Raw genomic sequence first — 17,635 nt, 5'->3', positions numbered from 1 at the left:
ACTTTTAAAATAAGAACCATTCCACAGTCCCATCAGCTTGGACAGTCCTGAAATTTGGACATCCCTTGCCTTCACCCTGATACCATGCCTTTTTTATAAGAAAAAATGTCCATCACAGTTCCAGAAGAGTCTTGGGGGCTAATGGATCATCACTCCCACTCTGTCCCACATCCTAAGACTGGAGGCTGAGAGGCTAAACCCTCCCAGTGGGGTTGGGCTCCGGAACCAGAGGACTCCAGAGCTGCCTCAAGGCATCACGGCTACCGGGGAGGAAAAGCGTGTGTATGTACATACACACAGACACATCCTATCTCGCATACAAGCACACATCAACACACACTGAAACACCATCACACATACACAACGCAGGACAGGCACTGCCATCCCATGAGAAGTAGGGAAAATTAGCAAAAATACAAAGTTAGCGAAAAACACAAACCCACTGCTCAGCAACCGGCTCAATCTCAGGCTTGGGATGCTCTTTTTAATCCACGTTCCTCCCAAATAAAACTGACAGAAAATCAACTAGATAATCTCACCACGGACATCACCCAGTCAGTGGTCAGGGTGGCGCAGAGCTGGCCTCATCTGCCCCTAAAGAGGGGCAGCAGGTAAAGGTCAGATTTCAAGTCCAGCTCCTGCCTCTATCCTGCCCCCAGATCACAATGAACCTGTAAAGGACAGGCGGAGGCGAAGAAAGCCTTGTGGGGAGAGGAGTCCTGCTTGGTAAGCCCCCACCCATGATCCCCAACGACATCCCACACCCCTCCAAGGGGCCAAGCACCCACCTGGCGGTAGCGGCGCTCCGAACACACCTTGCAGAGCCCATTGAAGCGGTTCATGGCTGCGGGTCCTGCCTGGGCAGCCGCCCCCTGAAAACCCAGCTCTCCCCCCCAGCAGTGGGAGCCCGCACTGCGCCCCGTCAGCCTGGCATGACCGCCCTGGGAAGCCCGCCCCGCAGAAGAATGGCAGGAAATCACCTCTCACCTCCCCAAGCCCTGTCTGTGCTGTGTGCCTCTGCACGATAAGCCCGAAGGCTTCCTGAAACCTCCGAATGACAAGGAAGAGGGAGAGTTTTATATTAAAATTCCTGTCAACTAGTTAGTATTCCCCGGGCCCCGGCGGGGAGAGGGCGCCTTTGTTCTGGCTGCATTCTCCGCCATGGGCCACTTTGTGATTCCAGTGTTCTCACAAACACCCCTGGCTGGAAGAGAACCCAGGCAGAAAATACGGCCCACTCTGCAACAACACCACCTCCCCCGGCAAATCCCAGGGTCCCGACAGTAGCAAATTCAGGGAACTAACCCAGCCTAAGAATCCAAGGACGCCTGGTGTGGGGAGGCGGGTTGCACCCACAGACATCCCATCTCAAGATAGGGATTACAAAACATGGGAGCTTGTCTGCCACTCAGAGGCTACTTAAAAGTCTGTTTTCTCATCCATGTAGGTGGGCTGCTTTAAGGATCTGATGACAAGCAGACCATAAAGTCAAGTCGGGAAGGGATTTCCAGTCACCAGATGATCCAGCCTCCTCATTCTTACTGCTGAAGAACTGGGGGTCTTGAGTGGTTAAGGTCACAAAGCAGGTTAGAATGAAGCTGGGACCAGACCCTCTCCCAGTGTTGATCCCTGCCCTGTAGAGCAGGGCCTGATGAGCCTAGGGTCCCTTACACCGACCTCAGAGCCTCTGGGAAGAACTATCAAGCCACTCATATCCTTGATGCCAGGGAGTGTGAGTCCCTTGGTCCAGCCCAGCTTTGGTCCCTGTGACCGTGGGCAGGTCACCCCCGTTTCTGAGCCTCTATGTCCCCAAGCACACAATGAAAGAGTTGAACAGGTCATCTCTCAGGGCTCTCCCCCTACCCTAACCAAGCCTCTGCAAACACCCCCACTTTGCTGAGTCCTACGGACATCTCTGAGTGTGCAAGCCCAGGAAAATCAAACACACACTTTAGAACAATGTCCCCAGAGGTCAGGGCCTGTGTGCAGAGGCCAGCACAAAGCAGGACTTTCCCAGGCCACCTAGAAACCTGCAGCGTTGATGTCCCTGTAATTCCCACAAAACCGCAGGGATGCTCCCCGGTCACCGTCCTCTCTGTGCTCGGCATGTAGAGAGAGAGGGAGGAAGGCCTTTGTAGCTGCCCCACTAAAGGTAGAAGAAAGCTTTCCAACTTGTAATGAAGCCACAGTAAACAGAAACCCGGCAAGTTACTCTATTACTGTACTACCCAGTATGGTAGCAACTAGACATATGTATAATTTAAATTTAAATTAATTAAAATTAAATAAAATTTAAAATTCAGGTCCTCAGTCATGCTAGCCACATTTCAAGTTCTCAGTAGCCAAAGGTGGCTAGTGGCTACCATGTTGGACAACACAGCTCTAGACCGTAGGCTCCACGAGGGCAGGGACTTTTGACTTGTTGACAACTCTAACCCAGCACCTGGCACAAGACCTGGCCAAGGAGAGCTTCAATAAAGACTTCATGAGTGAATGAGTGAATGACTTGAGTAAATGAAAGGGGAAATGTCTTGTAGATCATAATACACCTAAATGTCATACATTATCATGGAAAACATCACCACCTTATCTTCCCAGCTAGGCCACTTGCAGGAGGCAGCCGTGCCTCACTTCAGATCCTGTCCTCTACCACTTGCTGGCTGTGTGGCTATGGAGAGTGACCTAACGTCTCTGAGCCTTAAATGCTGTGCTCATCTGGGAGATGAGGAAGTAACAACCACCTCAGAGGAGGCAGGGAGGGTCACATTAGATACCAGCAGTACCTAGGACAGAGGGGCTACTAAGTCACTGGGAGCTGTTTCTCCCTCTTAGTTGTTAGAGAAAAAACATAAATCACCTGCCTTGTTCTGTAAGGAGACGAAATGAATTTAGATGAATTCTCCAAAATCCCCAAGGGAAGGTTTCTCTCTAGAGTCAAAGCCCTCAGGAAGTGAGAACACTTCAGTCCCAGCTTCAGACTCACAGTTGCTCTCTGACATCAAGGGGGAGAAACCTGAAAGGGTATTTTGGTCACAGCACCAGGGGAGCAGGGGGTCTGAGGTTGCCTGCAGGGAAGGGAGGACCTGACTTCAAGAGATCAAAGTCAGTACAACCCAGACTCCTCCATTTCCAGGTGCCAGGGCCTGGTTGCCTCCCGACCCCTGCTCCAAACATGAGTAACCTGAGAAAAGCACCAGAAATAACCTCTTAAAAATGCATGACTTGCTGAGTTTCCAAGCACCAAGTAAATCTGAGTCTCAGCACAGAATGCTCTGGACCCCAGAGCAGTGCTCAGGGCCCAGCAGTCTTGCCAGGCTTGTTCCCACCTACCTTGAGTCTCCCCCCGTTCTCGGTGTCCTCGCCTCCTGGCATTCTCAACAATGGGTCTGGAAGATGACAGAGCAGAGTCAGAAAGTTTCCGCTGGCATATAAGTGTCCCTTCCACAGACCACCCAGAGGATGAGGCCAGGGTACCAGGCCTATGTGGCTGCCCAGGTACACTGCTGGCTTCCAGGATGTGGGAATGCCAAGCTCAGGTTAGGTCGGGGCTCAGGAGCCAGGTCTGCACGTGGGAAGGTCAGAGAAGAAGGGGGGAAGTCTCAGGACCCACACGGCGGGGCCTACACAGCCTGTCTGCAGAGGTGGGCACCCCAAGGTCAGCAAGGCAGCCTAGAGGGGATCCTCAGACCACAGACCCTGGGGAGGGGCCATGCAGGAAGCTCCTAAAGCCTGGCCCTCCACGAGAGGTGTTGGGGGGGGGCTGAACCACTTGGGGTCAGGTCATAACCCTCTCCAAGGAAAGTCCAACCAGATTAATAAAGGCGTCATGGGCATGAGGCTGCCTGAAGCCTGCATTTCAGCAGGTGCTCATGAGAAGTCCCTGGACCCATGGTCTGACCGCAGCCTGGGGTGATACATGTCACAAAACACAGGCACTGATGCTACTATACAGGTAGGGAGTCGGGTGAGGAGCCACAGGGGACAGCATGTCTGGGCAGAACTGAAGGTGGTGGGCATGCACCTCTCAAGGGCCGCAGTCTCCGTCTGGCCACCTTCAGGTGCTTGGTCCGGCCCAGGTCCTCCCCAAGCAGGTAGTACCAGCCATTGATCTCCTGTCACAAGAGAAGATGTGAGATGCTCAGAGGGGGCAGAGGGCACAGGTCAGGCAGCCACTGATCCCCATCCAAAAGCAGCAGCTAGAGAGCCTCGCTCAGGAGCAGACACTCCAGCCTCCCTGCTCCAAAGGGAGCTGCCATGCCTGCACCTCCAGGTAGCCTTCCCTGATGCTCTGGGCAGAGCTGGTCCTCCCCTCTGCTGAAATCCCATCACCTCTTACCCCTGAAGAACAAGTCTACACACAGGCCTGCCTCCCCCACTAGACCATACATAGGCTCTCTGACATGCCTAGCACTGTGCCTGGTACACAGTAAGAGCCCAATAAATGTTGGCAGCACAGCAGGGAGGGAGGCATAAGGGTGAGGCCAGAAAGTAGGCATCCTGAGGCTCTTAAGCAGTCCTCAGGGGAAGTATCTTCTCCCAAGAGGGAATGAAATAGAGGCTGCAGTCAAGACAAGATATTTGGGACCCACGTGCAGGATAAAGGGGCCTCAGCCACCTACCCCAGACTTCACTTTCAGGACAGAGTTGAGTGGCAGGGTCACCTGGCAGCTGCATGCAGCAGGCCTCCAGGCCATCTCCAGGATGTGCAAGAGGAGCACGTCCTGCCCCTGCTCAATGCCTCCAACGTGTGGAGTGCAGTCCGAGCAGAGACGGACTGGGGACTGGTCGCCCACAGGGAGGGGCCTCTAGAATCCAGAGTCCTCACCCAGTCTGAAGGAAGGCTCTAAAGAGGACACTCACTCCATCCCTGAGCACCTGCTAGGCCGAGAAACATGAGACCTGGCAGACAACGTCAAGGGAATCCTGGAACAGACTACAAGAAGCACCTGGCCCTCATCCTCCAGAGTGGGGAGTGCTCTGAGCTCCAAGGGACCTACTAGTGTCCTTAAAGGCAGACAACAGACCCAGAGCCTCCTGGAAAGACTTGGAGCTGACTAACAACTGGTCTCTGACAAGAACGAGCCAAGATGGGGACCTGGATCCTTAGTCACACAGGTGACAAATACTGTTATCAGGCCACGGGGCACCTGTCTCAGTGGGTACCATCTCACAGACATAAGCCCCACCCAGTGGCTTCCAGACAAAGGCCCCTGCCTGGACCAGCCCTGGCCTGGATGGACTGACCTACCAGGAGCTACCATGGGACCCACCTTGTCCGGAGTCAGGAGGGACTTCAGCCCGAAGCTCATGCAACCAATGAGTCCACTCTGTCTGGGAGAACATTAGAAGCCCAAGTCAGCACCTTTTCAGCGGGTGATATCGGGAGGTCGATGGTCAAGTGTAACATAGGTTTGCCTGATGCACTGTGGTTTACAAAGCACTTTTACCTCCATCATCTATTTGATCTTTCCAACTTTGTGAGTTAGGTTGGAGCAGAGTTATTCTCTCCATTTCAGAGAGGAAAACATTGAGGCTGAGTTGATCCCCTTCCCAAGGTCACAGAACGAGTTAACAGTAGAGCCCCATGGGAAAGCCATGGGGCAGCACTCCCTCCACCAACCACAGAAGTTCAGCGCTACCTCACAGGTTTGAAATGTCCTGTACTGGTTGGTCTGAAGAGCTGGTCCCCACAGGGAGTTTTAGTTTCCACAGCAGCTGGTGATGCTCAATCCAAGAGAAAAGTTATGGGACCTCAAACTTAAGAAGCTTTGTCTTAGGTCCAGGCAGGACCCGAGAAGTACTTGGACAGTTTCAGATGAAGGTCAAACTAATCTGCCACACAAAAGGCACCAAGACCAATCAGACCTGGCTACTAGCTGGGCAAACAGGCATGAGTCAGGGTCAGGCCTCACAGCGATGTCACACTGTGCCAACTGGCTGAGTTCAGTTGGGTCCTTCTCAGCTAAGAGTAATTAAAAGTTCCTGAAAAATGTCCATTATTGAGTCCTAGTGTCCAACAATCAGGGACTGACTGATATTTGGCAGCTTTCAATAATGATAGTAGATACGAATATTAATTTAATGCAAAAAATAACCTTGCTATCGTGAGAGAAAAGGAAGTTTGCAAATCTGTAGTTTAATGAGAGAGACATCCACCAAAATATTAATAATGGTTGTATCTTGTAGGTGGGATTAGAAGGGTTTTTGTTTTTTCTTTTGGGTTTTTAGTGTTTTCAAATTTTTACAGGGAATAAGCAGTACTTTTGGAATCAGGAAAAAAAAAACGGTATAAATCTACGCGAAAGTACTTCTGTTCTACCACATCTTTCTCTATCCTAACACTAGAGTTACTTTTTTTTTTTTCCTGTTCTCTTTTCTCTTAGCACATCCCCAACTCAGGCCCCTTCAGAGATTGGTTTAATAGCTATTTATCAAGAAACAACATGGGTATTAAGACAGGAGCAGAACCTGATGGTTGACTTCAATATCTGAGGGGCCCACACAGATGAAGGACTTGGCATGTTCTGTGAAAGGCATAATTTCAAAGCCAAGGATGGAATGAGCTTCCCAGATGAGTAGTGAACTAACTCCCTGGAGTTGTGCCTCTGGGAACCAGGTCTAAGGGGGCCTGAGCGAAACCACAGGACCCCCTAAAGAGCCTAAGTCCTGTGCCCCAGAGGCTACTCCTGGGGATCCAGACCCAGTAAGTCCAAGGTGGGGTCTGGGCAGGGGAGTCTGTAGAAATCTGTTCACCGTGCCTGCCCCAGTCAAGGGCCAGTGGTCTAGAAGGTCTTTATAAACACATATTGTTTGAATTCATTGGAAAGGGTGGCAGCTTACCACCCAACAGTCCTGGGCGAAAACTGGCTTCTTGTCGGTAGCCAAGCCAAGTGAGGGGCAGGGAAGCAGAAGGCTGGAGACTGATCCTCAAAACCGGTGCCCCTGCCCTGCAGAGTACACCCTGCACCAGCCGCTCTCACTCTTGCTACTCCCTCTGCTCTCTCTCCCTGCTCCCCTTTCCTACAGCCTGGTCCACCTGCTCCCCGCTCTTCCTTGCCCCCTCTCATCATACAAGGCCATATTAATAATCTACCCATAGAGGACAGTGCAGTCACTCCATTAGAGCGACTCTTCCATATCCACCTCCCCACCCACCACCAAAAACAAATACTCCTCCCTCCTGGGAAGTGGCCAAGTCAGCACTAATGGAAGGGCAGCTGCAGCAACCATGATGAGCGGCAGACACTGACCTGAGCTGCTGTTCCAGGAAAGCCTTGTCAAGACTTTGCCAAAGTCCTCATCACTGATTTAGTTTTGTTTGTCAACCCATTCAAGAGCAACCCAACTGGTATCTAGGTGCCCACACGGCCTTGCTGTGCACTTTCTTTTCACACTGGGTATGGCTGCAACTTTCTAAATCTCCAGGCACGATGCTTTAGCTGTAATAAGGGCTGCCTCTCCTTGCTCTTCAGTAAGTGGAATTTTCATTCCTTGGTGCTTAGAGAATGCTAAATGGTTAATAGCCTCCCATGAGCTTTGCTTCCTGCTAAGGGGCCTCCAATAATTTCATGGTGATTCAGGCCAAGCAAACTGTCACAATTATATCCATAAGCAGGACCTTCTAAGTGTTCTTCAACTAGCTACTTCTGAAGCCTGCTTTTGAAAACCTTTGGAAGAAGAAAGACTCCTTTTACATGCAAACTGAGTACACTGCAATATACCAGTCAGGTAATAAACGGGAGAGCCTGAGATTTCTGAGACCACCTGAGATTTCTCCAGGCACAAAGTCTCAGGGGTCAAGCCTTGGTTACCTCTGAATCCCAAATTCTGAGCTCAGGGCTTGATGCACTAAGTGAAGGCTTGGCAGATGGATGAATCCATCATGTCTATGGTTGGCAGATACTGGGCAAGGAGCCTCAGCATTAAGGAAACAAGACAAACATGCAGGAATTTAAACAGCAATTTAAGACAGCAATACAAGGGATATACTGACAGACTGACAGATTGACAGAGGTGCTTAGGACTGAGATGCACAAAGAAAGCCTAAACAGTTAAGCCAGAGAGAATGATAGGAAGAGCATTTCAGGCAGCAGGAACAGCCAGTAGAAAGGCTCAGAGGTAAGGCTTCATGGAACACTCATAGGGAATAGCAGTCAGCCCTCCTGCAAGGATGCAGAACCCAAAGGTACGGAGGGCCGACTTTGCTATACCACTTTACATAAGGGACTTGAGCATCTACGGATTTTGGCATCCAGTGGGGTCCCAGAACCAATTCCCCGCAGACACCAAGGGATGACTGTACGTGGCTCAGTTTACTTCTGAACACAGGATAGGAGACCTGCTACAAAATGAAAGTGCATTATTTTGAGGGAATGTACTTTAATTCTTTCTCTCAGGGGCCTTTAACCTAGTTCTGCTGCAGATTTATCCCACTCAATCTCAATTTATTTTTAATTTGATGGCTTAAACTACACACATATTTTTCCATTCATTTTTTCTTTCCTTAGGCTCAGTCCCCATCTCAGGTCACAAGCTCTCTAACATTACAGCACTGTACTTGGCAATGAGGTCCTGTTTATAAAATAGACTAAAGGAAAGGGTACACTTAGAGTACCCAGGATAGTGTGTGACACATAGCAAGCAGCCTCTCCATATATGTAGTTACCACTAGTATAAAAGATTATGTTCTTCAAATGTATGTTGTGTGTGTTTGGGGTTTTTTTAAACCTGGTGTATAACATTACAACTTTCTCTACGATTGTTCTCTGACCACAACTTCTGAAAATGCTCTGATTGATACTAGAAGTTTCAGTTCAGCTTTTACCAAATAGCTTAGTTCGTCTGTACACCAGAAATTGACACAATATTGTAAACTGACTATACTTCAATTAAAAAAATAGCTTAGTTCCACAGTTACTGATATTAAGGAGTTACTGTTAATTTTTAAATGTGATAATGGCATTGTGGTTGTTTTTTAAAGCCATCTTTAGAAGGATATTAGCTGAGATGAGATGACGTTTGGGGTTTGCTTTAAAATAATCCACTGGAGGAGGGGAAAGTAGGTGCGGACATAGAGGAAATAAAATTGGCCATATATTTGTAACTGATAAAGCTGTGCTATGAGTATACGAACGTTTATTATATAATATTTTCTACTTTTGCATACATTTGAAAATGTCTATAATTTCTTAAAAACTCACAGAACCTATAAGCTGAAAGAAACCTTAGCGATCACTGCATTTTACAGAAGAGGAAACTGAGGCCCAGAGTGGGGAAGGGACCTACCTACAGTCTCACAGCAAGTTAGAGCTTAGCCAAGATCTACTGCTCTGAGGCCTGGTTCTCCTCAGCTCCCGCTGTGATCACCATGTGAGCCTGAAATCATCCAGCCCTTCTTCAGAATTTCTCTGTAGATCATCTTGTCTCTCTAATACAAATTTACAGCCATCACTGGAAGAATCATGATAATTCGTGAAACAGATGCTTCTCTTTTATCCCCTATCAGTTTCAAAATGCATCTGTCACATATTCAGCTGGATGTAGTTTATATAAAACTACATTATAAATGCTCTGGGAAGTAGCCTGAAGCCTGAGGCACAAGCATAGTGACACAGAAAGGGTGTGGCCTTGGAGCCGTTTATCACCTGTGTGAGCTGGTCAAGTAAGTACACTATAATGTGGTTTCCAGTACATGAGTTTGGTGCCAAGCTACCTGGATTTGCATCTTGTTTTCACTATGTCCTGGCTGTGTTACCTTGGACAAGTTACTTAACTTCTCTGTGCCTCTAAAAGAGTGACACTAGCAATGCCTACCTTATATGGTGCTGTGAGGATTAAATTAGACAATGCATGGAATATGCTTAGTGTCCACACACTTAGTGGACATCAAGTGCTTAATAAACGTGAACTATTATATAACCTCGGGCAAGTTCCTTACCCTTCATAAGTCTCAGCTTCCTCTTCTCTGAAGAGAGGGACAATAATAATTCCTGCCTCTCAGGACTGTGATGAGGGTTAAATGAGATAATGTATGTAAAGTGCCTGGCACAGAGAAGAGTTCACAAATGTTTGTTTCCTTCCTTCTGTAATTGTCCTTCATGTTGTCAAGTTGACTGTCCGTCCTTCAGAGAAGCACAATTTGATTTGAGAGTGACCAGCAGGGCGGAAATTTCCGGCAATCACTCTGTCCGTCTCCTCCAGCTCAGAGGCCTTCTCATTCAGAGGTGGAGTGTTCCACGCCTCCCACCTGCTGCGCCGGTCACTGTGGTGCTGGCACCTTGGGCAGGGCCATCTGTTCGGAAAGCAGGCCTGCCTGGGCCTGCTTTGTCCCTCTTGAGCTTTGGGTTGGGACTGTGACCACGAGTTGGACTGTGTTTTGTTTAATAAGGAATCTCACTTTCCCAAAATAGGCAACAAGTGGAGACACTGCCTCTGTCACGCTGCCTCACTGGGTGCTGACTCACTTTCCCCAGCCTCGCTTTCTTTTCCAAATACCGCCAACTACACTGCTGTGTCTTCTCCAGCAGCATTTTTCCTGGCTCGCTCTGGTCTCGCAGGAGAGCGTCACAGCGGAGGGAGTGGCGACTCCCATGGTTTGGTGTCTGCCTCTGGCACCTGCCCCACCCCTGGCCTCTGTCCAGGGGGCTCGCTGGGCATCCTTCTGTCCCTCTTCCTCCTCTGTCTCCTTCAGGGCTTTTCTTTCCCATGCCCATCCCTTCAAGACAGGATCCTGACCCTTGGTCCTTGGCACCCACCGTCCTCCTCAGTGGTCTCACCTGCTCAAAATTTCACCCACCACCTTGGCGGCCATGGCTCCCCCATCTCCGCTGTGGCCACAGGCCTCTCTCTACCCTGAGCTCCAGGCCAGCAGAGGCAACCCCTACACAGCTCGCAGCTGGCTGCCCTCCAGGAACCTCCATCTCACAGTGTCCAAAGCTGGCTCCCCTTCCCCTCCAGTACATTCTGGCTTAGTTGGAGACATCACGGCGACCCAGGAGTTATCCTTGACTTCTCCCACTGTTCTCACAGCCAAATTCCCACTAAGTACTACTGTTTTAAATCTCCTAAATTATACCCTGGGTCTGTTTCCTTCCTCTATATCCCTAAATCATCTCTCTCACAGATCACCACAAGAATCTCCGAGCTCCTCCCCAACCTTCCAAAGACCTCCCAGAATGACGGATCTAGATACATCTGTCATTCTCTTGCTCAACAACCCTTCAGTATCTCCCTATCACCAGATTCCCAAACGCCAAGCTGGCTGCATGAGGTTCACCCTGAGAACTTGTGTAAATGCAAATTCCTAGGACCTACCCATGAAGATTTGGGTTTAATCAATCTGATGTGATACCTGGGAACCTGTGTTCCTCACAAGCATCCCAAGTGATTCTGATGCACGGCCGGGATTGAGAACTATTGGAAAGGAGAAAACTCACGCTCCAAAGAAAATCTAAACTCTTTTAGCCATCTTGGACCTGTGGAGGCCTGCTGAGAACCGGACTTCTAAAATGATAAATACGTCTGGAAGCTGTGATCCAAGGCCATTTTTGCTGGCCGTAACTGGGGTCTCTGGAACCAGAGGGAGCACACAGTTCTTAAAGCTGAAGGTGTTTATACTCAAGATGAAACTGAACTCTATCTAGGCAAGAGATGTGCTTATATGTACAAAGCAAAGAACAGTTAACTCCTGGGGGAAAACCAAACAAAACCAGAGTAATCTGGGGAAAGGTAGCTCACGCTCATGGAAACAGCAGCACGGTTCGTGCCAAATTCAGAAGCAACCTTCTGGCTAAGGGCATTGGACACAGAATCTGGGTGATGCTGTGCTTCTCACGGATTTAAATTTATCGAAAAGTAAATAAATATAAGTGTGGATTTGTTCTCTTGTAAAACAAACAAAAGAACAAAAACAATCTACAGAATCATCTGATGCGGTTTATGCCAACCTCTTCATCTTACCTCCAGCCAGTCCCTACTTTGAACTTGACCCTCTGGCAATACCAATGCGTTTGCAGATCCTTCCCTACTCCTGCCCTGCTCTCTGTGCCCTACTGGTTCCTCCTTCTGTCCAGTATAGTGTTGAGACTGAAGACTCCGGGATCTAAATGCCTGGGTTCCCTCCCATCTTGGCTCTACTGTTCACAGGCCATGTCACCTTGGGCAAGTTACTCCATTTCTTAGCTTTAGCTTCCTTCTCTGAAATCTGAAGACAAAAATATACTTTCCTTTGAGTTGTTTTAAGAATTAAATGAGATAATACACTGTTAAACCCTGGCTTGCGGTCAACACCCAGTAAATGGTGTGTGGCATCCTCCTCATCATCCACACCCCCAAGTCTCTGTCAGTGATCTTCTCTGGAGCAGGACAGTCTCTGATTGATCCCATGTGTCCCCAGCACTTGCAGCAATGTTACCACATGTGTAACCAGGAAATGGCCAGTGAATGAGGTCTACAGTCCCATAAGCACCATCCCATGATAACAAGGAGATGCTCTATTGAAAGACAAATCCTTCATTCTGAAGGTTGAATAAGGCTCCACTTTAAAAGCATACTATCAAATTTAGGGCACTAAAAAGCATGGAGCCCCAAAATATTCTCTGGGTCTAAGCTGGTGAGTCGAGCTGATTTTCATCCACCTGGGCCCTTTTCCAGTCACCATGTGGTTCTACGATTGTTGGGCAAATGTTACTAACCACAGAGTCTCCCAGATTTTTTGGGCTGCACCAGCTGAATGAGCCCCTGCTGCTCACAGTGGGCCATGCAGTCAAGTGCTCTCATCCCCTTCACTGAGCTGCTAATTCTCACCCTCACTACTCAGCACTCCTCCTCTGCTCTGTTCCAGCTGCCATGGCTGATGATCACATCTGGCCTCCTGTGTCCTGGGAAAGGACATATCCCTGCCTCCTTGCCTTTGCTCATGCAGTACCCCTGCCTGCAATGCCCTTCCCAACCTCCTCTCCTTGTCTTATTCTTCAGCTCTCCCTTGAGTTCAAAATCCCACTTTTTGTAAAATAGATAAACAACAGGGTCCTACTGTATAACACAGGAAACTATATACAATATCTTGTAATAACCTATAATGAAAAAGAATATGAAAAGGAATATGTATGTATAACTGAGCCACTATGCTGTACACCAGAAACTAATACAACATTGTAAACCAACAATACTTCAACTTAATAAAAAAGAACTGGCAAAATCCCACTTTTGGCATGAAGCCTTCCTTGCCCTCAGCCCATGATGAGCTCTCCCTCTTTCCACACTTACTGTCCTACTATTCATTTTATTCTTTTATTCATTCCACCAATAATTACCAAATATCTACATGCTAGGCACGGGGTACAACAGTGACTAAGAGAGAAACGGGCCCATTTTTCATGGAGCTTCTACTGCTGCAGAAGTAAGCCTGGGCATGTTGTTACTGACATCTGCCTCCATGCAGACCCTGGTGTCCCCTCCTGAAAACAGGTACCTTGAGAGCAGAATCCCTGGGTAGGCTGGTTGGCATCCCCAGTGGCCAACAGTGTCTTGCTGATACCAAGGGCTCACAAATGCACCTTGATAACATGATCCTTGATATCACCTAGAGTGACAGGCACTCAGGAGAGTGGCAGCCTCTCAAATTTAGCAATGCCACTACCATTCATTTATCCAACAGGCACTAACTGAGCCCCTGCTATATGCTTGCCACCTGACTGTCACCCACGAGCCCAGAGCAGGATCTCTTCTCCAGCTCAGCAGTTCCCCTCACTTGGAGTCAGCTGCCCTGTTCCACACAGTGATCAGAAGGCGCTTCTGTTCGTATTCCTTTTGGACAGGACTGCAAAGCAAACCAGACAGTCAGAGGGTTAGTAGGGGCGAGCTCTAGTCCAGACCCACAGAGTCCATCATAATGGCAAATTTTGGAAATAACCTGAACATCCAGCCGTCAAGAGCTGGTTAAATAAACCAGAGCACAAAGAGTGTGGGAGGTGAGTACTTATATTCATAAAAGAGTTTACATTACATTGCTGAGGATGAAAAAAAGGTTACAACAGAATTTCACAGAATAATTCCATTTTTGTAAACACACACCCACACAAATTCAAAGCTCTGGAAAGAAACACCACAAAACACATCAGTGAGTAGCAGGACTAGGAGTGTTTTCTGTTTTCTTCTTTTTGTTTACCAATATTGTCTATGTGTCTACAATAAGCAAGATTACCTGGTATGACAAGGAAAACAACAAAATATTATTAATTTTCACCAATAGGAAAATACACATTGTCCATTATCTTCCCATTGGCCCTGGAGTTCAGGGATAAGGGCAAGAAATAGTAATAAAACAATAACACCTGACATTCTGTGTTATGCCGTCTCATTTACACCTCCGCTGTCTGAGGCTGGTACTATTATTAGCCCCATTTTACATATAAGGAAGCCGGGGCTCAGAAAGGTTAGCAAGTTGGGGAAAGGTGGGTGGGAAGGCAAAACATCCCTCAGCTTGGAAAATTCCTTCTGCTAAAGGAGAAAGCTTGGCCCAATGCACAGTGGGAAATGCTCTACTTTTTTCAGGGGCTGCCAGCCTCAGGCTGGGCATTTTAGTTATGAGAACCAGCCACGTGATACCTTATCACTGTGAACCTCACTGCTGGGCTGAGTGCCAGGGATGCAAAGACACAAGTGAATGAGAAAACAAAGACATCCTTTAGAAGTCACTGTTTTTTTTTGCTTAGATCTGGTTCTAGATTTGGCAAACAGAGCTGTTTCCAGATAAACACTCCTTCCCTCTCCTCTTGAGGGCCCAGCTACACCAGATTCTTACAAGAAGAAGTGCTCGTGGAAGACTGGGTCTCTGCAGTCTGGAACAGCCCGCGTCTTCTGACGGTGTAGTCGATTATCTTCAGGGATCAAAGAAATCTTGAATTGGAGAAAAGGAAGGGTTAGCTGAGCTCAGAGCCAAGCAAAATCCCCTAAGCCCAGCGGCTGACTCTGCACATCTCCAAGTTATAGGCTTCCAGGTGTCCTTCTGATCAGCCTCTGCAGAGGACAGAGTGGAGTCCTCAACCAGATGCTGGGGAAGAATGTGGAGCCCTGGGCAGGAGGCCCTGGAGTCAGATGCTAGGACAGGCCCTCATAGTGGGTGGTAACAAAGAGACAGCCACAGGCCCAGGTGGAGATGCAGCACAACCTGACCATCTTTCCTCTTCCTCCAAGCAGAAAGGTTTCCCCCAAAGCACAAGGCCTCTTCTCTTTGAAGTTCCCAGCGACTGCTGAGTGCTCCCTTCCCAAGAGGCTCCAGGCCAGCCTCTGCCAAGGTCCCCCATCCACGTTCTAGTTCTAATGCCATTCATCCCCTGTCTCAGGTTCCCACCCTGCTCCTGACCTTGTCTTGGCCCACGGGGGCCTCTGACCAGCCTGGGGGCTTCAGGAAGAATGCAGAGTGGTGCATCAGAGCCTGCACCTGACAACAGCTGCCAAACTCTGGGAGGCGCTAGGCCTTTGGCTCTGGCTGGAAGTAGGCCCCCCACCCCTGGGAGGCCTCTGTCTTCACTGCAAGGGCTCCACTCAGATAGCCCTTCTAGCCCTCAGAGACACTCCCTCCCCTCCACTAACCAAACCTGGCCATCCTGCCTCTACAGGAGGAGAGGGGTGAAAATGTTGCTTTCATGAGATGGCTTGGGATCACCTGTGGATTTCTGTCATCCACACGCTCAAGGTGCTCACCTCCATGGTGATGTACAAGATCACCCATAAGTTTCCAGCTCTTGCAGGAAGCCCTAGGGACCAAGCCGGGCCAAGGGAAGGGGTCTGCCTTAGCTCAGAGCCTAACAAATGCCTACTGACCAAATGATGTATAACTGTAGCTGCCACCTCAAATGGCCCCAGGCCCACAGATGTGCTGGGACCTTGGAACTCAGTCCAATGATGTGGTCCCTCATCACCCCCATCCCACCCATACCCACCCCCACCTCCAGGTCATCATATACCTTCACGTAGGAATCACAGACACCAGGCTCCTTGCTCATTAGGCCTCTGCCTTCTATGACTAAACAGAGAATTAAAATATTGGGATGGGTGGGAAGGATCATCACCGGGCTCTTAATCTGCATGACAACCACTGGATAGCAACCCCTCTCTGGTCTAGCCCACTCCCACCATCTTCCATGCTCAGGCAGCACCTGCACCGAGGCATTACAGGGGGCATTCAATTCCTGAATCCTATACCGAGAAAGGAACATAAAATTCATTGAGTCTAACCATTCACTTAACAGGGAAGATGAGGCTACGGAGGGGGCCCAAAGACAGTAGGAAATTTGCCCAGAGTCACGGAGCAATGGGAATGACAGAGCTGGGTTTAGATCCCTGTCTCTTGACTCCTAGTCCAGTGCTCCTTCCACCACACCAGACTGCCTCCTGGGATGGAGGGGCCAAGCTGGAGAACTCAGCCTGCCACTCACTAGCCACGTGAGCCCAAGCAAGTTGCTGCCCCCAGGAGACTGCAGCTGCCATTCTGTAAGGGGTCGGGGATAATAACGGGCTAGTGATGATAATACCCACTTCACATGGTAGTTGTCAGATTAAGTGAGATAACGTGTCTAAGGTGTTCAGTAGAGTGTCTGGCAAATGAGTAACTATTCAATAAAGGTTTGCTAGAGAAAACGAGAATAAATAAAGGCAAGGGATAGGTGGAGGTGGGGTGCAGGTCTGGCCACAAAAGCAAGTGTGGCCCACTTGCCTAAGGTCTGCAGAAAGCAGACAGCAAGCCTGGCAGAAGCTGACTCTTTTCTATTTTCTCTCGTGTTCAGTTTTGATGGAGCCCTAGGGCTTCGCTCAGACAGAGCTCCTGTAGTCTGAGGCGTGAGGCCTGGGAAGCCAAAGGAGAGAGGGTAACAGGCTGGAAGGGATGAAGGGCCTGAGACTGGGGTGAAGCCAAAGCAAACTGTGCTGGACAAATGGAGTAGGGGAGGCCAAGATGCACTTTGTAAAAACTGTTTGCACAGCTGGAGACAGGCTCTGGCAGGCAAAGAGCCCCCCTCTGCTGGTCCTTGGGAACGTCACCTTGGGCCCCTCATGGCCAGGACCGGAGGACCCCAGGCGCCTGCTGGTCTACTCTGCCTGGTATCCTAGTTACTGTTCCTGTGTGCATTCTTCAGGTAGGTGTGGTTTTTGAGGGCAGGACCCAGGACTGAAGAACTGGGTCTCCCTGGCCCCCCATGGAGGTGAGGCAGACACAGCCCCCACCCTCACTACACTCCCCGTCTGCTGGGGAAGAAAGAGCCTGGACACACCAGTATGGTACAGTGTAGTCCGGACTGCAATGGGGACACAGAGGAGGAAGCAACGAACTCAGTCCTGCAGGTGGGTCGGGGGTGATTCCTGGAGGGGAAAAATGAGGCAAAAGGAGTCTTCCTTCCTGAGTCTTAATGAGATTAAGGTGGGCCTATTTCTTACAAAATCAGAGGAAGGGAGATTTATTTCTCAAAAGCAGTTCACAAAGCAGGCAGGCTCAGACACAAGGAATAGTGGATGTGAAGGCACACGGGCATGAGCAAGCATGATGCATTGCGAAGGTTGGGGGGCAGAGGGCACATAACTGGACAGAACAGGGGCAGAGGGTGCTTTGAACAGCAAGAACCAGGGAGGCTGAAGAGAC

The 17,635-nt window shown here is 49.3% G+C and overlaps 1 protein-coding gene and 1 pseudogene across 1 annotated transcript in view; one reads left to right on the top strand and one right to left on the bottom strand.

The window, feature by feature from the left end:
• RGS3 (regulator of G protein signaling 3) overlaps positions 1-17,635 on the bottom strand; it is a 120,171-nt gene that overhangs the window by 88,400 nt on the left and 14,136 nt on the right. The window contains 6 exon segments of the mRNA XM_032478220.1: positions 3,331-3,386; positions 4,022-4,112; positions 5,271-5,331; positions 13,751-13,819; positions 14,804-14,898; positions 15,969-16,027. Of these exon segments, the coding sequence (XP_032334111.1) occupies positions 3,331-3,386; positions 4,022-4,112; positions 5,271-5,331; positions 13,751-13,819; positions 14,804-14,898; positions 15,969-16,027 (431 nt within the window).
• Positions 8,171-11,841, top strand: LOC116663344 (annotated as a pseudogene).

This window comes from Camelus ferus, chromosome 4 (genome assembly GCF_009834535.1).
Source record: "Camelus ferus isolate YT-003-E chromosome 4, BCGSAC_Cfer_1.0, whole genome shotgun sequence".
In the NCBI taxonomy this organism is placed as follows: domain Eukaryota; kingdom Metazoa; phylum Chordata; class Mammalia; order Artiodactyla; family Camelidae; genus Camelus; species Camelus ferus.
Note: the sequence above shows the minus strand (reverse complement) of the source record. Positions and strands in the feature narration are given on the sequence as shown.